General features: G+C 50.5%; 2 protein-coding genes across 2 annotated transcripts; both read right to left on the reverse strand.

Annotated features, from left to right (window-relative positions):
• Positions 1 to 3,370: 3,370 nt before the first annotated feature.
• Positions 3,371 to 6,344, reverse strand: QC761_114730 (uncharacterized protein; the record flags this gene model as incomplete). Its single annotated transcript, XM_062874751.1, has 2 exons — positions 5,485 to 6,344; positions 3,371 to 5,417 (listed from the first exon to the last, which is right to left on the reverse strand). The coding sequence occupies exons 1-2, from the start codon at positions 5,712 to 5,714 to the stop codon at positions 3,371 to 3,373; spliced, it is 2,277 nt and encodes a 758-aa protein (XP_062737933.1). The 5' UTR covers positions 5,715 to 6,344.
• Positions 6,345 to 15,321: 8,977 nt separating this feature from the next.
• On the reverse strand, positions 15,322 to 18,887 carry QC761_114740 (uncharacterized protein). Its single transcript, XM_062874752.1, has 2 exons — positions 15,674 to 18,887; positions 15,322 to 15,616 (listed from the first exon to the last, which is right to left on the reverse strand). Exons 1-2 carry the CDS (start codon positions 18,569 to 18,571, stop codon positions 15,572 to 15,574), a joined length of 2,943 nt encoding a protein of 980 aa, XP_062737934.1. The 5' UTR covers positions 18,572 to 18,887; the 3' UTR covers positions 15,322 to 15,571.
• Positions 18,888 to 19,217: the final 330 nt, after the last annotated feature.

A 19,217-nucleotide genomic window follows, 5' to 3' on the forward strand; every position in this document is an offset into this window, starting at 1 on the left:
TCGCAGTGGAAGAAAATGTCTGAGGTTTGGTGCCTGGCAGACCGATGACAATCATGGGAATGAGCGGTAAATGGGTAGACAATGGGGGTCAACCAACACCCTGATAAGCCGCCTGTGAGAGGGGAAAAGCGTCATTCTATACGCCACATACAAGCTTTGTTAATCATCACCGCAAGCAAAAATGCAATCACACCGAGAACGGATCTCGAGAAGAAAATTCCTCACGTCAGGGGAGGGGGCTTTTCACCTTTCAACCCACAACAAGGCGACCATAGAGGCGAAGCAGAACAAAACCTGCGACTTTACGATAAAGGGAAGGAGCAAATTGGAAACCCCGTTGTAGCTATTTCCATTCCATTTGCAGCTTTTGCTGACCTCCCTCTCGCCCCTTGTCGGACTTACAACTCCTTTTTGCTTAGGTGTTACAAGCTCGAGTCGAAGAATGCAACAGAAAAGGATTACTGTCCTTACACACAGGGGAGCGGTGAAGCAGACTTGGTACCATCAGGAGCCGAGCAGCATGTCATCAGACAGAGAGGGGAAAACTCTGCGATTTCGGCTTCGGTTCGGCTGACTGGCAACTTTGTCGGTGTTGCCTTTTGGGAAGGAGGCCGTCAGGGAACAGGAAGTTCCAATGTCCACGTTTTGAGGCTTTTACAACACCCCTCCCTTGTCGAGCATGAGCTGCAATAAAAGAAAAGGCCCAAAAGCAGCGACAAGCGGGAGGCGAAGTGCAAAAGCTTGATAGTTGAACAAGAGAAGCATCTGATGTGGAAATTTAAATGCCAAATCATCAAAACGAACAAAAGTCGACGTCGGCCCGGCACTACGGGAGTGGCTATGTGCTTGGCCGGCCGGGTTTGAGACGAACAAATGACCTGTCATGTCTGGAAATCTGCGAGCAGCCGACTTCAGATTGAGCAGTGGCCAGGAGGAGACCAGTTCACGATCGGGGGATCTCTGTGCCGCTTACTTGCTTTTTTGATCGATTCTTGTGCGGCTTTGCCGGGTGGGAAGTCGATAAAAATGCAGAAGTGAAGATGCTTTGATTCTGATGACATCAACCAGAGGTATTCAACCTAACAAAGAGAAAGACAAAACTATTATCTCATCAACTCCACAATCCCATTGTGCTCTCCTTACCACCATGCCCCCAGCCAAGTACCTGTACGTTTCAATTATTCCAACCTTGATTCACTCATACAAGGAAATATATCAACGAACTTAGAACGAAAGGCTTGGTTACCTAGCATTTGTAGTTGAAAGAGATGACGGAGGGTATATGGGCAATGAGATAACTAAGGGCCAGAATGGTCATACGTGAGCATGACATTGTATTCCTATAACTAACCAAGGACTTTTTGTGGCACACCATGGACGAAATAGCCGGTATTTCATAAGGATAATACAATATAGTATTCTAAACTAGGCCTGGAAAGATGAATTATAGGCAGTTAGCAGGCATGTATCCTATTAAAAAATATGTAAGCTAATGGCCGTTGCGCGGTTTGCTGACTTGCAGTGTTGATTGGAACGACGTGAAAGAAGGTATGTGTCCTTTGTCCTTGAGAAAGTATTCTTGTAGAGGAGCACACAAAGACATTATCCCGCTGTTTCATCAACAAAGCTGTTGTCTCTACTCACAATAGGGGTAATCCAAGTAAACGTGCTCTCATGCGAACTGCCTATTTAACAACCACATCTCCTCTCTAAATCCAATTCTCGAAATAATCATCAACCATCTCATCATCTCATCTCATCTCATCTCAACCCACTTTCTACTCTTGAAACCAACAAACTTACAAGGCTAAGTTTTACACTTTCAAGTTATCACCACCAACACCAACAAACCACCGCTAACCAAAACTCCCAAACACCAACAAAATAGCCCGCACTACCACCAGCCGCCGCGTCACCACCCACACCGTCAACGGTGTCACCCAATCCATCGAGCACGTCATCGAAGAGGAATGGTTCAACATGTGGGAATGCTGCCACTGCGCCCACGAGCTCGGCTGCCGCACCCACCCCTACAATTGCCCTTACTGCCAAAACCGCATCTGCCGCCGCTGCTTGATCTTTGACGCGGTCAAGATCACCTCTTACTCACGCAACTTGGCTACCGGTGAGTACCACAATGTGCGGGAGGAATTGATCAGGCCTCGACCTCGTTGAGTAAGGGTGTAGGAGTGGAGCTGTAGGAGGAGGGGTGAGTGACTGGGTTTTTCTAAGGTAAGTAATGGTGGAAGTGTGAGTGAGTGAGTGGAATGAACTGACATTTAGTAGATTAGTTAGAAAACACGAGTTGTTGATCAACTATTTAAAGTTGTCCCTGTTTGCGTTTGAGTATTTGTGATTCAAATTTTGTTGTGTAACCATTGCAAATAAATGCCATACCCAGGTATCAGAAAACCCCTCATGTTGCCATGCATGTTATTCTCAGATGTTGTGTTGTGGACTCTTGCTGGTGTAGTTGTTCTCCATGTCACTTCTTCCGGGCGATGTCTTCTTGTTGTTACCGATATCAAATTTTTATTGTCATTTATAGAATATTCCTGTTTTTTTCCAAAGTACCAAACCATCACATAAAAAGCCAGAACCTCGCCAAAAGACAAGTAACAAACGTAAAGATCTCTCTTGATACAACGTAAAAGGAAGGTTATTCATAAGTGTCGTAACGTAATTGGTGATGTGCATGACTCTTCCTTGCCTTCGCCACAAATTCAAGACAAGGGACGGGAAAACGGAAGCATGTGAAAGCAAAAAGACCACACATACTCAAAGCAACACCCAAGATAAAACAAGCACCAAAGTATTACTCACGGCTCTCTTTGAAAACAACGTGTGACCAGCCCTTCTCTGGTCGAGAACAATCAAGAAATCTCGTTTGTGTCTCTCTCTCGCTCCTCGACTCGTTCCGACACCTCTCCATCATCGTCCAATATGCTGCCACTCCCTCACCCAGCTAACGCATTTCGTTTGCTCTGTCATCGCCCCAAAAATGTCGGCTCGCCTTGACGGTCTGACAATCACCCACAAAGGGACCATGAAAGGCATGTCAACGGCAAAGGGAGGCTAGCAGAGGAAGGTCCTGCTCAAGCAAATGTCGAAGGTCCAAAGAGTGAATATAACTCGGCTTCCCCGCAGGTCAGACAAAGTCGCTCGGCTTTCACCGCCGCCTTCTGTCAGCCCTTCTTCAAAATGCTGTGGCTTGTCCCTGTCATTACAAGGGGTTTGCCCCTGATGATTTGTGCTGGCAATGCGAGTGTTGACTCGAAGCTGGATTTGTGTGTCCGAGCTCCGAGTGCTGGGCAATAGGAGTGTTGTTGATAGTTGATAGATGCCAAAAAACATCGATCTGCTAACTTTCTCAAGAGGTGATGGCAGCAGCATCAGGAAGCTCTCCCATCTCAACACTCTCCACTGAGCTCATTGGTGTCCCTTTTGCCTCTGTCTCATACTCAGGGGCAACAGTGAACTCATGGGTTGACGCATTATACCGCAGCCATCTAGGATTGGAGGTTGCGATCTTGTGTCCCAACCACAGCACACGCTCCTTGCGCTCCTCGGCCATGGAAGCAACTTCAAAATACTTTTCGTCATCGTCGATCTTCTCGTTCGAGAAGCAATCACTGGGAGAAACTCTGTCCGCCCAAGCAAGGCCCCGCATGGCATAGTCCTCTGGCAAAGGTCTTCGAGACTCAGACCTGGGAAGAACGGTTTCCTCAACGCGACTATAGTTCTTGCAAGACCCAAGCAACGTATTCATCATCAACGCAGTCCGCTTCCAAGGAAATGAAGGTGCCACAAAATGAATGGTCTCGGGCAAGAACGTAAGGTGGTAAATGAAAACCAGAGACACATGAAGGAATGGAAGAATGTTAGGGTCGCCATCCCTACGCGCGACAATATCGTAGGTTTGAGAAAAGAGCTTGAGCGCATTGGCCAAGTCTTCAGGGACAGGAGAACCAAGATCGCCGTCTGCCATCAACTGATCTTGGGCTTCTTCATCGGCACCACGGCTTTGCTTCAATGACTTCGAGATTGGGTTGGCTTCGTTTCCGTAGCCAATCACAGCGCAGCAATTCGAAATGCCCATGTGGTAGCCGGCCTCGAGCCACTTGCGGCTGGAGCGGGTGATTTGGCTGTCCAGAGACTGAAGAAAGTCATCCATAGTTGAATGCAGCTTCTCCATCTGCTTGCCGCTGAACATGATGGCATGGACCTTGACAAATGCGAACTCGGCAACCGAGAGCCTCGATTGCTGCTGATTGGGAGTCGGGGCCATGATTGGGTCGAACAGGGTCATGATACTCTCACGAGCAGAGCCGAAGGGAATCGCGACACAAAGGGACTTGGTGTAGTAATAGAGCTGCTGAAGCGCATTGGGACGAGCAAGAATGGCCAAGTGGTGATACAGCCGCCCGGTGGTTGGAGCCTTGTCAGAAGCCTTGGAATACCAGTGACGACTCACGGCGGTCCAATTTTCCCGATCCCGGATATCGTCATCCTCGATGGCCATCCTGTAACGCCCAAGGTCACCAAGGCATTCGATCCAGGTATCCTCGAAAGCCGGAACAGTTTCGTAGAGAAGAGCCATCATTGAATATGCGAGGTAAATGAACATCAGCATGTGTTCAAGACTCGCTGGCAGCCGGTGTCTAAGCAGCTCGAGGAACGAATGAATACCATGCCGCCACATGCGTGCAGGCATGGCATACTTCGATGCCAATCTCCGCAAGGCAGGACTCGCAGAAGGGTGCTGAGAAGCGAGAAAAAAGTCGTGGTGTTCGTGAAGCAGGGTCCTGTGGAGAGCGATCAAGGCTTGCCATTGCTCGTTGTTGAGTTTGTTTGTTGGGTCATTTTGTGAGTTTTGGGCATTGTCAACCTCGATGCATTTGCTCTCCACCATCACCAGCCCGGCGTAGATTCCCTTCACCTCGGCTACCAGTTGGTCCTGGGAGATTGGCCTGGTTTCAGGTTGCTTGATCAGTTCCGTCGGGTCATTTTCCTCAATTTGAGTAGAGCTTCGTGATGTCGACGTGCGTGGTTGGCGATGTGGTGGCTTGGATGTTGGGGTAGATGAAACTCTTGAAGCAACATTGGATTTGTCGTAAGGACGTTGAGAGGCTGTGAGGTCGGCATCGGGCGTCCAAAGGGTGCCCTTGGCAGGAGGTCGTCGGTCAACTCGGTCGGGCTCTATCCGAGCCTTGGATTTCTTTGGGGGAGAAGGGCTGCGGGATCGGGATGGTTGGCTTTTTGAATCCGGAGTCGATCTCCTGCTGGGTCGATCCGGTCCGGGAGCACCAGAGTCTGGATCTAACGGCCTCTGATTGGATATATGTGTGGAGGATGTCACGGCCTTTGCATCTTTTGAACTGGGATCCAAGTTGCGTATGGCGGGTTTGCTCGCCTCTCTGGTATGTGTGAGTTGTGGGTGTTTGAAAAAATTAGAAAAGCAGCGAGGACTGTGAAGACACTTACCTCTCTATTGGGGGAGCTTCTTTCCATTTAGTGGATATCAGCTCCTTCTTTTCCTTGTCGGTGCTCTTTTCGTTCAGCGACTTGACGTGGACTGTTTCGTAATGCTTTTCATATTGGTGTTTTTCGAATGTTTCATGGACATATTGAGGATCCTCGCTACAGTCGGGACAGTTGATTTTTTTGGCCGATGACCGCCGAAGGTGCTCATTCCATTTCTTGCTGAAGTCCATTATTAGATGTGTAATATTCTCTGACCGCGGTGGTGGTGCGACAGTGTGCTGGGAGCTGTTTGATGGTGAGGTTAAGATGGACCGAGCTGCTCAACGAGCATTCTATGGAGTGCGCTGTGATTGGCCACTCGCCCGCTCGAACTGGGAGGGCTTGGCAATGAGGGGTTTTGCTCTGAATGGTGGGAGAAGGACGGAAAAAGCGGGGGTCCGAAGTTCTGTAAGGAACCAGCAAATGCAACCGGCGGGGAAAAGAGCAGCCGAGTTCAGTGCTTTCAAGATAGAAGAGGATCTTGTTGAAGCAGAAGTGTTGTGTGGACCACCGTGACGATGTTATTTTATGAAAGTAAGAAGGTACGTCCACCCGTAGACTCTAAATTGGTTGGCCAGGCTGCCCGTCCGCGACCCAGGATCGCTGCGAAATCTTAAAGCAGCGGCAGCCCTTCTGTAAGGCGTCCAGGTGGTTCGCAATTGGGCCGCCATCCAGCAGAGCCGCAATTCTTGACGCACCCCGCAGCTCCAACCTCTTTTTGCTCCTGCCTGGAAACACTACCATTCTTCTCACCGAAACCTTCGCTCAAGCGAGGTGCAGGCTTTGCACTTCATTGGCGTCCTTGTCCCCAGGCAATCTGGGATTCAGGTTCCCTAGACTCTGGTCAGACATCACTCCCACGTCCACCGGTGTCTGTAATGAAAGAGATTATGGTTCCAAATAAGTTGTGACGGGGCTCTATCGGCTATTTCTGCCTCCCCAACTGGACCTCCTGTTATGCATGGCACGCACTGGCCAGACTCTCGTCCCATCCTTTACCTTTCTTTGACGACACAGTTATCCTGCCCGAAGTCGCACTCCATAAAATTCAGCCAACTACTCGATACGGCATATCTCAAAGAACATGAACGGAGTAATAGCACATTGGAAGGAACACGTCGGAATTGGCAAGCATAGTTGGAACTGTTAAGGGCAGCGAGGGCTGACACAAACGGATGGAATTCCATCTTGCATTCCATAATCATTCTCTATTCCTTCTATTCTCTCCGTCTGTTTAGCTATTTCGTGTGTATGTTCACTCACAGCTCACAGCATTGGTGGCAATTTGACAGACAACATTCCACCAAATGTGATTGGTTAGCCCTCGGAGGCATCCTGTTATAAGTGGCGTGTGGCAAATCATCTGTGGCGCCTTGATAACGGCTGCAGCTGGCAAGTTCCAACCCGATATCTCTTTGAGTTCAAGATGGTCTCGAACCCGGCCTTTGCCCCTTGATTTCAGCTTCCTCGAGACTCTTCTATTGACCACAAAGACGCTAAATAGTCATCAGGCCATTTCTGCACGACCAACCTCCGAAGCATCAGCGTGCCATGAACCTTGGACTTGACCCTTGAGGCCTCAACTCGGTTGTGTCTGCTAGTCGAGATTTGGAAGATTATCGCCGAAGCCGTTGTGTTGCGTTACGAAGGGGGCGAGTTGGGTTTTCGAGGCGCCTCTTTTGGGCGAGGATATCAGCGAATCGTGAGGGCAAGGTAGTCGCTCATTCGGCCCTTCAGTACAACGCTCGTATCGAACCGCTTCATCAGACCTCAAACCCTCCTTAGCGACTTTTCGTGGCGATTATTATGGGTCAATTTGCACGTCAAGTTGTCGGGCATCTTGTCTAGGCAGCGGCCGCCTATCGTCACTATTTTGAAGGCTGTTGTGTGAGAATTTGGGGACACGGCACACGAGAGGACGGTCACTCGTCCGGAGATAGTGAGGAAGGCGGCGAGGGCGAAATTAGAGCAGTAGCGGGGAGGAACAGGTCTCGCGCTGCAGTTGGTTTACCGCATGATTTGGGTTAGTGAGTCATGGGATGTGTGGGGGATTGGTGGGATTGACCCAGCAGGAGATTGAGAAGCAGGGAGTGAAGCGAATCTCGTCACCAAGAGCCAGTGAGGATGTTTAGCTTGGTGTCAAGGTTCTGAACTGTGACACGTCGGTTCAAGTGGTCGGCGACATGTTGTGCCTATCAAAGGTGCAGTTTAGGGCCAATTTTGATGCCGCCTTCTCTTTTGACGGCACCGATATTGGGGAACATCTCGAAGGCCATTGTTGCGGTGGCTGGAATGACTTTCTGTGGCTACCTATGGATGGATGGGAAAGGGTCATGGCAAAATCCCCAGGACTGGCATCACGAGCAGTTGGCCAAATGAGCATGTGTCTGCCGATGATGGCCAAGTAACAGATGCAAGGCGTCATCATCTGTCCACTCTGTCACACCTTCAGAGTATTTGACAAATTTGCAGCGAGTTCAGCATAAGCAACATGTCTTCATTCGCAAAATCTCCGCTACTTGATACCCACTGCGCAGCATTTGTCACCGCATTGACGAAAATTCTGATCGCGGTCAAGGTCACACCGGTAGCCATGTCAACAAACAGTTTCATGGCTCAACCGGGTCAGCAGTTACAGGGCGTGGCGAGGACTTCCATCAGCAAAATCGAAAGCCAGCATACACAAACCATGGAAGATGCCCTGCTCGCGTCTGCAACACTCCTTGCTTTGCCTTAGCTTGTTCAACCGCTATATCTCTGGCACCACCGGCAACTCAAATACCAGCACCATCAGCTTACGCCCCAATATCAGCCCTGTTTGCCCGCCAATTGCATTTTCCCGCCTTCTGCGTTTGCTTGAGTTCAGGCAATTCTGCAGTTGGTTCAGGTACTCCATCTGTGCCATATTCGCGCACTCACAATCACCAACCGACCGAGTCCGGTGCACCCAGCATACATGCAAGCTCCAGGTCGCGAGTTGATGGTGAAACACAACTCACCGACTTACGCCTCAACTGAGCCCGATGTTTCTATCTCTTCATTCCTCTAACCTTGCTGGAACTCAGAAGGTTTCGGTCAACACCAACCTCCCCTAGCTGCAGAGCAATTGCCGGTTGTGTCCCTGCGGAGTAAGTTAACTCCGAGCCCTCACGTCACGTAGGATTACATAGAGCCGTAAGCTTCTTCTCGGTGGGTGTCTAATCGGAACGCATCCTGTCGCCACCGCTCTTGCGCCGGTATGCTCTCCCGGCACGGTCCGAGATGCTAGTCATGAAGTTTGCGTCGTCGTTCCGATGAGAAGCCAGGGGTTCTCTACAGCACGCTGCCTTCCGGTCTCACTCATTATGACGCCGCTATTGACAAGTTGAAGCTATCAACTGCAGGACAACTCATACTACTTCTTCCCTTGCATCAAAAGCGCAATTGAGGAGTTTTTTCGAGGTTGGAGGGTTGGATTGGGTTGACATGCATACTCATCTCTTCATTGGAACTCTGAAGGAGAATTCACTCCGTTGTTCAGAACTACTCTCTTTCGTCTCTCATGTTGAAGACAACACAATACATCTTTCCATCATCAGGGTAGCTCCAGGTCGGCTTAATAGGCCTCATGCAGGTAGCCGTCAGCAGAGCATGGTTTCACCGGCCTGTACGGTAAGGCTGGCCTCGATGCCGATGTTACACCACCATGCCAACTGCCGGCGAGGCTGAGACATGACTGCTTCCCATTGGGAAAAGAACCGACGTCATTTGATGTGAGGCTTCTGTGGCATACTCTTAGTCTCTCATGAAAAGCCCTCTACATGGACTGCCATCGCCATATCTATGCCTCATATGTTGTTTGCCCGGGTATGTACACGTACAAAACTCAGAGACTTCAGAAAGCATCAAATCTATAGGCGCGGATGAGGATTCAATCTGGGTATGGGTGCCACGAAAAGCCCAAGTTCTGCATGTATTACGTGCATTTAGCCGACCACAAACTGGGAGAAAGGGTTTGCCCTTTTGGGGTTTGGCTTTGCACGACGTAAATGAGGTGTTTTGTAGCTGTTGGGAGGAGGATGTGTGACAAGGAGGGTGGTGACGGTTGCTTAGTTGCCTTGCCATTGACAACATACCTGAGATTACCTACTCCCTGACATTGCTCAAGGTTGGGGGGGGGAGGGGGGAGGGGGGCAGCGCTCAAAGTATGAGAAACATCGAGATGATTAGTGCTGGGGAAATTGCTTGAAGTGTTGTTGAACTAGCAATGTTGTTTGTGGGGCTAATGTGTCACCTTCTGGTTGGCACTTGTCTGCAAAAGACCGAAAGTAGTATCAGCCTTGCAGAACCATAAAGCAACTACACCCAAAATGACTTTTAATCTATACAGAAAATATGATAGGCTGGCTTCACCAGTTTACTATGAATCTGGCTCCTAAGATACAAGAATCAGTTGGTGACAGGTTGGGGGGAACAACTCACCGACACCACACTGAGAACAGTTCGTATTCGTTGTTCCAATTGCGTTCCATCCTCTATCACACTCAGCTCGTTTCCAATCTACGTTGGCACTGACAATGATCATCATGAGCATCACGAGCATCATCATCAGCCTAGTAGCCTTGCTCCTATTAAGAACTGGAATCACTGGCTTCGAGAATAATTCCGAAAGAGGCATCTCAGTGCTCTTCTGACCTACTCTAGTCACTCACATTGTCCAGGAGCCTTACCATTTCATTGCTCTTCCATTCCTTTGGCCTTCGCTACGTGGTAGCAAGACATTTTTACCCCAACTCAACCAACTTGCTGGCATGTGAACGACTCCAAAAATGCCTCGTTGTCATGTGGTTTCACCAGACATACGAACCAAATATTCCAACAGGCCCTCAGCCCGGTTCGGTCATCAAACTCGAATAGGTTACCAGATCCTCAAGCTCCATGATCTTCACGGCACACGTGGCAGCCCACTAGTAAAGCAAGGTCTGCTGTTAACCTTCCAACCCATCCCTAGTGGCTCCCTATGACTGTTGCCTTAAGAGACAGAAGCACAAGTGCTGGAGAGAAATTGAGACTAATTGGAAGCATTGTTAGCGAGCAAAGATCGATTGCATGGGTCACGACCTCACCTAAACAGTACTCTCGCAGACGGTGCAAGGTACGCTCCAGATTCAGAAGCTCTGTGAATATTACAGCTATCTGCCGTGTAACAAAGGGTCGTACCCCCACCCTCTAACTGCAGCGTTACATCAACCTCCCATCTACCAAGAACAATCTGAAAGACACACACAAATATCGTACCATTCTGGAGTCTCACCATCACACATTCAAGTTATCCCGAGCAGCATCTTTACACCAAAATGTAGCACGATCCCGCTTAGGTACCACTCTTCTTCTGCATAGAACCCCCAATTCGGCATTCCGGTGTCTGGGTAAGGTGTCGCTCGTCGTACATCGGTCGGTAACTACCGGGCCCCATTCCCGTTTGTCTAGAACATGGTTGTCCAAGACGGGAAACTCTCACAGCTCAACAAGGCAGACTGCTTTCCCACCGACTCGGCTCGCCGCATTAGAGCTAGGTCAAGTGATTCGTGTCGCCTTTCCTTTCGCTGACCACACTACCTTATCCACAATATCAACATGACCCCCCATTACCTAAAATGCAATCTATCGGCATTCGGTGATGTCACATTCATCGGCTCTTGCCCTCCCTCTGGTAGGTGTGATGTGAGGTTGCTGTCATTCTTTCGGATAAGAGCTGGTCAAGCGAATCCCCTCATCCGGTTGGTCGCCTTACCAGCCTAGCGACTGCCTACATATCTCTTTACCTTGGTAGTAACAACCCAGCAATCAGAGCATCAAAGTTGAGTTCGCATTCGCGCAATACCTCGACACTTAGGCAGGGCTGCATATACCTAGACATGCAGTAGATGCAGAGCACTCCACTATGATCAGGCATCCCTGCAGCCACGCCAGATCCGATCCGGTGAGTTAAAGCAACCCAGGGCACAAGGAAGGCTTGCCCCGAGACAAGCTTGGTTCGAGATTCCAAAGGATCAATTGGCCTTGTACGAACCCATCTCATCGATCCCAAAACTCGGTGTCTCGTAGGCCGGATCGTAAACACCTACTTGCTTTGCTCGAAGGACCGTAGCGCAAGGCGTCCAGTCCACAGTAGCTAGTCAAAGCACCAAGGCGAGCTTGTTTGTTCGCCGGAACGCACAAAAATGAGGTCAAACAAGAGCTTCAAACCAAGAAAGGAATCAAAGAATACCGAGAAGCTGAGCCAACGACGACTCTGCGTTGGAGACAACTTGCATCAAGGCGACCGATTTCGACCCGGATTTCGGAGCTGACCCAAGCTGTCGGATCCAGCTAATATCAAGGAATCTGACAGGTATAAGGCTGAGCAGGTGCTGATAAGCTGGTTATTTTTGAGATGATGGGGGCTAAGGCGGCGTAGGGCGGTGCAATACATGTGAGTATTTCTCACTGTGTCAGAAGTAATGAGAGCAGTCATGATTCTCGGTGTCGATGGAGGTCCAGAAGTCGGACACCTTGGAAGCTTGGCAAGGCGCCAACGGTTTTCTTGTGGGGCCAGCGGGCATCATTGTGGGGTCCTTTCCCTTCGTAGCACAGCGAATGGTTCTCTTCCCCCGCTTAGTGAAGCCCCTGAGCTGAACGACCTCACCACACCGACCTCTACACCGACGAAAAGCGAATCAAGGCACAGAGCATGTGGCGTTATCCTTTCAGCTCAAAATTGATACATCTCTCGCCTTTCTACTCGTATCAAAGCCGTCGCCTTGTTTCCTCAGCTCTCCACGGGCAAAGGCGGGGCGGTCAGTCGGAGAGTCACAAGCGGAGAATTTAACCCGTCATTCGGCTGTCAGAAAAGAAAAGAAAAAAACCAGAGTATTGGACGACAGTTCTTCCCGATGTCTGAGAATGTTGCCGTCAGATGCTTGTCGGTGAAGGAGAGAGGAAGGTGCCAATTCTCAAAAGCTGTAGAACCGCTCGTGGTTTCCGTAACACGATTTGGTGAACGGAGCTGAGGAGGGGGGCGGAGCTTGAAATGCTGGTCTCTACCATATGGCCACGCGGCCGCGATGTTGTAGGTGAAAATAAAGGATCAGAAGTTATAGACGAATTAATTTTTCAGCATGAATATGAAAGACGCTTCTAAAAATGCGGGGTAACCCGCTCTGCGGCGCAAACAGGATTTCCCCAGGGATTGCGCGCGGGTCGGGGGCGGCCGCGGACAGTTTCATCGTTTTGGATGCCTTTTCTCCTGCAGGCGGCGTTCGGCTCATGTTTGTCTCAAGGCCCACCAATCCGAAGTCTAACCCGAAGTCCCGTGCCGGAACCTCCTGATCCGCATGAGAATAAGGTTTTGGGGGCGCAGAAAGAATTTGGACCGGAGCCGGCCCTGAAAATCTAGGGCACCTGATGCTGGGGGCATTCCGGTCTCCCCGCCATGTCCTGTTGCCTTGCGCTTTTTATTGGTAGCTTCTCGTCCCTTGACGGGCGCTGAAGTGGTGGTAGATGACGACGACTCAGATATCCCCCCGTCGATTTGAAGATTTGTTGGGAACGGGCACGGGGCGCTGTCTTTATGAAAGCTTATCGTCGGAGGCCTCTTCCCAGAAAGAAGAAGGAGAATGCGCTTCATATACACAAGCTTTGCCTAAGTTGGGCAGTGCTCTTCCTCGACGGCGTGGTTACGTCGTCGTTCCAGAAAGCCGGGCCGACCCGGGTCCCGTATCGGGGGCGCAGCCAGTCAAACGGGTCTCCTGTCTGGGTTTGGGCGCCGACAACATGAGACTCGCATGAACTGACTGGAAGCCTGGACTTTACGGAGAAGCGGTCCATTCCATCACGTCCGGTGATACTGCTTGCTGCTTTAAACCAGACTAAACATATCCCATCTGGTGTCCGCTGGGCGAAGCTTGACCGACACAAAAGCATACCGCTAACATATCACCTGTCTCTGATAGGAAACCTCCAATGGTCATATCTCAACGACCGGTTGCCTTGCCCCAGGCTCCTTGGTCTCAAGTTTGAAATGTTGTTGAGTCGTCAGGAGAGATTGGCTGCAAGCATCCCATTGAGGGAATACATCGGGTTACCCATGCCTGTTGTGTCTCCGAGAACAAGGTGTGGCTTCCGTCGTGTGAACGTGTTCCGACTTTAAGCTGGTGACCAAGAAGCTTGTGACTGTTCACATGCATTTCATGTAGTTTCTGTAACCACTGCAAGTATCCCGTATCGATGCAGTCAATCATGCAATCTCGTAACCCACCGCATCAGCAGCCGGACGAATTCGAATATGGCTGCATATTGTGATATATGCTGTGTGTGGGGTGATGATGGTACGGTGTACGACCTGGGGAGTTCTCGAGTCCTGCCCCCGTGGTCGAGTCTGCAGTGATTTCGCACGACGTCGATGGGGGTCTAGTACCCGGACCACGCCAGTATTACCGCGCCACAAGTTAGCCACAACCAGTGAGTGGGAGAGTACATGATTATTTATTATCCTTTGCGGCATCAGTGCATTGCTTGTGCGTTGTGTGTAAGCGAGAAAATATCTGCAGGAAACTTGGTGATGGTTGTAGGTAACCTGAGCTATCGCCAGCGCCAGTCTGCAAGGCATATTGCAAGCGGTATACCACCTCAAAACTGGGATGAAGCCATTTACTGCAGACCCTTGGTCACAGTGAGACATGTTCGGAAATCATTTGCAGTCTGTTGTTGCCTTGGACTTGTTAAACTACCTCCAGAATGGGTAGATTTCGCCGTGACTAGCCATAAGAGCGTACACATGAAGTCAGGCAGCTGAATAATGATCATTTCCGGTGATTGGCATGCAATTTGTGCCGATATTTCGTGCATTATGACTTGTCGAGAAGAACCAAGTGGGAAAAAGAGGCCCTATGGGATGGTTCTGTGGAGGTCTAGACCAATGAAGATATTGCTTGGATGTCTCGAGGACCTACAAGTGTTTTGATAGAAACAAATGATGATTCATCTGAGATTGATGAGGTTGCTGGTGGCGTCAGGTGATAGTTTAGAGCAGTTCAGTGGTGATGGAGACGATGGTGTCAGCATGAACAAGAAGAGATCAACAATGACGAAGTCAGGTCGGTGTTGTTGAGTACTCAGCAAAGCAGTACAAAGTCGACAACGATCCCAGCAACAGGCCTCACTCTCAAAGTCGCATCTCCAAGCTCCTTCCTTTATCACAGCCCAGGGTCCTTCCTTCCCAACAGAACCCAGGTTCCTTCTCTCCTAGCACAACCTCGGCATATATACCAGTCTACACACCCAGCTTCTAATAGCATCTCCAATATCTTGACCATGGTGCCCTTGTGATCAGGTCAAATGGTCAGGATATAGAGCTGCTGCTAAACCCCCACAGCGTCGGCTTCGGCTTGCAACCGACAGCCCCCGAGTTCGATCCCCCCTCAAGTAAAACCTTTCTCAACTGGGTTTTCGTAGCCCGCCCATTGGGGCTGATGAGTTTTTTGCATTTGTTGCGACTTTTCTCACCTAGTGACTCCAACTTCCTCTGTGTATATGTGTCAAATATATTGGAGATTGGTGGCCATCGAGAAGTACATTAACCTTGATGGCTAATATGGAAGTTTTTGACATCGTGAACATCATGGCTAGCACGGGCATCATGGAGGTGACCAGAATCTCGTATTTATCTGATCGTGTCTGCCCATGTCTTGGTGGTCGACAGAAAGCAAGGCTAGTGCAAGAAGGGTTAATCGACAATGGTTGGCGGTACGAGATAGTCATTTATATTGCTCTCACAGTTCAAAATCCATATTATTTAGTATTAGCATCGTCAGAGTAGCCGTCCAACCTGGTGTCAAGGATGCTTGAACTAGAAGCCACGGCACAGATTCAGCGTCTGGTTGAGATTTTCCAACCAAAAAGCCTAGAGTAACGACACTCCAAATAGCCAAAGGAATGTCATAACAGCCATCAATTAAATTTAACATATGTATCTATCCCCCCATTCCCGATCCTCTTGTACATATACAAACCCCTTTTATCGTCCCATCTACATCGGCGCACTCCACCTCAAGTTGATCTGCTTTTTCCTCACCTGTAAAGATGAATTGTTAGCCACAATCCCCATAATATGCAAGAAAAGTAAGCTTACCATAGGGCCCAACATAGTCACACCAACAAACAACGCCAACACCGTCGACACAAGCGACACCTTGTTGAAACCCTTCCCAAGGATATCAAACAAGAAGCTAGGAGTGACTCTTGTGCCGAAAATATCCACACCATAGGCAAACACGAGACTGGTGCTTTCAACAATAGCCGGCGACGTAATAATTTTCTTGATACCAACGATATCCCTCTCGTGCGTGATAACGCTCTTGGGGTCGATCTCAATCGCGGGATGGTATCTGAACAAACCCTCCTCGATCTCAGCATGCGTAGCATCCCGACCCACAGGACGGCGAGGCTCGAGGAGCATTCTTGGGATGCCCATGATACCATGGTTCTCGGGCAGGTAGGCGAGGATATGGCGAGTGGTAATCCCTTGCCTGGTCTGCGAGACCTGCAGGGCCGAGACAGGAGCGCCCATGATGTAAGTCTGGGAAACTACCGAAGGCAGGGCGACACCAGTGGGGACATCGACAGGGTCGAGGGAGGAGAAGGTCGAGGCATCACCAAGCGGGCCGCGGTCATTAGCCTCCTCGCTTTCGTAGAGATCCGAAACAGCAATCTGGTAGCCTTTGAGAGACTGAGCCGAGTTATCACGCAGTGTGTACTGCCCAAAGAACGAGCAGACGAACCAGTTCTCAGCCATGGCGCACTCGACCGGCTTAGTGGGGTCGACACCGTTGTACTTGGCCGAGGAAAGGATTTGGCCAGACACAGTGTCAAGAAGGTAGACAGTGAGGGTCCAGGTCTTGTCGTCGATGGCGGCAACAACAATAGTGTTCGGGTTCAAGTACTTGTACTTGACTGTGCGGTCGCCCAGAACGCGGCCAATCGAAGCAACAGCATCGTGTGAGGGCCTGGTAGCGATGCTGACGACGCGCTGATTCTCAGGCAAGGAGAAGATCCAAGACGTAGATTCATGAGCGGTGGTACCATCAGGAATGAAGACGACACCCTTCAGTTCGCCATCGGCACCACGAGTGACAACAGTCTGCTTCGGAGCCTTATCAACAGGGAGATCACCAATCTTGCCGTCTAGGCCAATGCGTAGGAGACGTGGGCCAGAAGCGGTGTCAATGAGAGCAGTGCTCTGAGTTGTTGCTTCGGAGCTGGGCGCCTTAGCGCTGATAACTTGACCCGTCTCGGTCTTCAAGACCACAAAGTCATTGTGAGCACCGAGGATTGTGACCTCGCCCGATGACTCGTTGACCAGGATTCCCTTGACATCCCACTTCTGGCCCTTGGAAATCTGGAATGCCCTCTTTTGCCAGACAGCAGCGCCAGAGTTACCAATATCAAGCCCGTAAACCATACCGCGCTTGGTGGCAAGAATGACCAGCTTGTGGAAGCCAAAGCTGTCGCGCGACAGCTTTCCAGCCGAAGAAGTGACATCGGTGCCGGCGATGCTGCTAATCAACCTCGTGGGCACGTTGTTGAGGTAAGCAGGGAGGTACTGGAGATCGTTGATATGGCGTTTGACGCGATGAATATAAGCTTGAACCGGGTTGCTATGGGCCTCCTGTTCGAGAGACTTGGCCAGCTCTTCACTCTCAGGGATCTCAGCAAAGGTAGCAGCAACGCCTCCAGAAAGGCCTTCAGGGCGAGTCCATCCGATCTCACCATTACGAACGAGAGCCCACTCGTCATCGGCAGTAAGGGCCGCAGACCGAACGGCATAGCTGCCATCAGCTCCAGCCTTCTTGATCACCTCAGATACTGCATGAATGGAAGCGACCTTGGAGTTGGTGTTCTTGAGGGGCCAGCGTCCAAGAACGCCGTGAGACTGGGATGAGACCAAAATCAACTCATCCTCAGTGATACGCGTGAAGTACACGTTGGCTGAGATCGAGCTAGTTGCAAAAGCGCCCTTGCCTGGAAGCAGAGGCAGATCATACGCCTTGGAGATATGTCCAGTCTTCAGGTCGATGTGGTAAACCTCGCCCTTGTTGCCAGTCGCAGTCTTGCTGTGCACCAAGAAATGCGGCTGCGACTGAATCAGATGAGGAGCGTGAATCTCAACCTCAACAGTCCCCTCAACTAAAGGAAACTCCTGGCTCGTCTTCAAACCTAAAACGTTGACCCTCAAAGCCGTATGCTCAGCATCAGTCCAAGCCACAATCGGAGCCGCCGAGTTCGCGCCGACAAGCATGATATCTCCCTCGTCATTCAGGTTCGCCTTAGTCCCAATAACCAGCTCATCGAGCCTCTTCCCAGTAAGCGTATCCAGAGTCGTAACCTTGAGGCTGTACGCCCCCTTGGTCCCCTTCAAGAATACCACGAAAACCTTCTCGACATTCGTGCTGACTTGAAGCGGCACGTCCTTGGTCACCTCCCTGAACTCCCAAACCACATCCCCGTTAAGCGCATTCAACCGTCTCAACACTGTCTCCCCCTTCTCCTCCTCCTCAAAAAGCACCAGCACATCCTTCCTCTCCGCCTCCGTCATCTCCATCACCTCCAAATCCTTGACCTTCCCCGGAAACCTCGCCCAGAACGTATTCCTCCCCGTCACCGCGTCCCAGGCATGCACCTCACCTCCATAAGCACTAGCCACCCATCCCTCACCCTCGCCCGCCCTGGCGAACCCCTCTCCCACTGCCGTTTCATTGTTGCTATCCCCCGCCAGAAACTGCCTCCAGACAACCCCGCCAGTACCCGGGTTTACAGCCCCCAACACGCCCTCATCACTCAATGTGTAAAGCAAGCTTCCTTGCTCGTCTTTTCTGGGGCGGTGGAAAAAGGTTGTTTCCCTTTTCGGAAGGCCGAGGAGTTGGTAGTGGTAGTCAATATGGCCCACTTCATCTCTGAAGACGGCGCGGACGGCCGAAGGGAGGGCGAGCAGCCCTATTAAGAGGGTTGTCGCGGAGGGCATGGCGAGCATGATAGCTCTCGCTTCGTAGTATCGTCGTATGTTGAGGTTCAAGCGCTCATCGATCGGGACGTAACAGGTGTGTGTCGTTGATGTTGGGCAACGGGCGCGCTAGTGGGCGCCGGAATTGGATCGTATCGAATGCAGTCAATGGAGCCGCTCTATCGGTGTTCCATCAGTTGTGAGTCGCAAACTGAGAACGATATTCTTTCTATTTCTCTCGCTGTCGTGAGATTGCGCCGCCTGGGTTGGTGTTGATGGTGGAAGCTGGCAAAGAGCTTGCAGAAGCTTAGAAACGATGGGAGCCGGTCACAAACTTCCCTGGAACGTTGACCTGGATGTGACGCTGAAACAAACCCTGCCTGTCCAGCCCCGTGGGTCCCCGCAACCACCCCTGTCAAGAAGCACCACAGCTCAGAGCTCGTGCCATATGCCAAGACTTATCCTCGACATCAGATCTCAAACTTCACACCAACGAAAGACCCGCACCATGATTTAAAATATACTTAAGCCCGATTAAGCCAGCCCTCGACTCGAATCTGGGCTTATGGCTGAGCAAGGCTGCTGCTCTACAAACATGAGCAACACCCCGTTACCTTATCCATGCCAACTTCCCTAGCAAACGACCTTTGTGAGCAACAAGTCAGCCAAGACGAAT

This window comes from Podospora bellae-mahoneyi (assembly GCF_035222275.1).
Source record: "Podospora bellae-mahoneyi strain CBS 112042 chromosome 1 map unlocalized CBS112042p_1, whole genome shotgun sequence".
In the NCBI taxonomy this organism is placed as follows: Eukaryota; Fungi; Ascomycota; class Sordariomycetes; order Sordariales; family Podosporaceae; genus Podospora; species Podospora bellae-mahoneyi.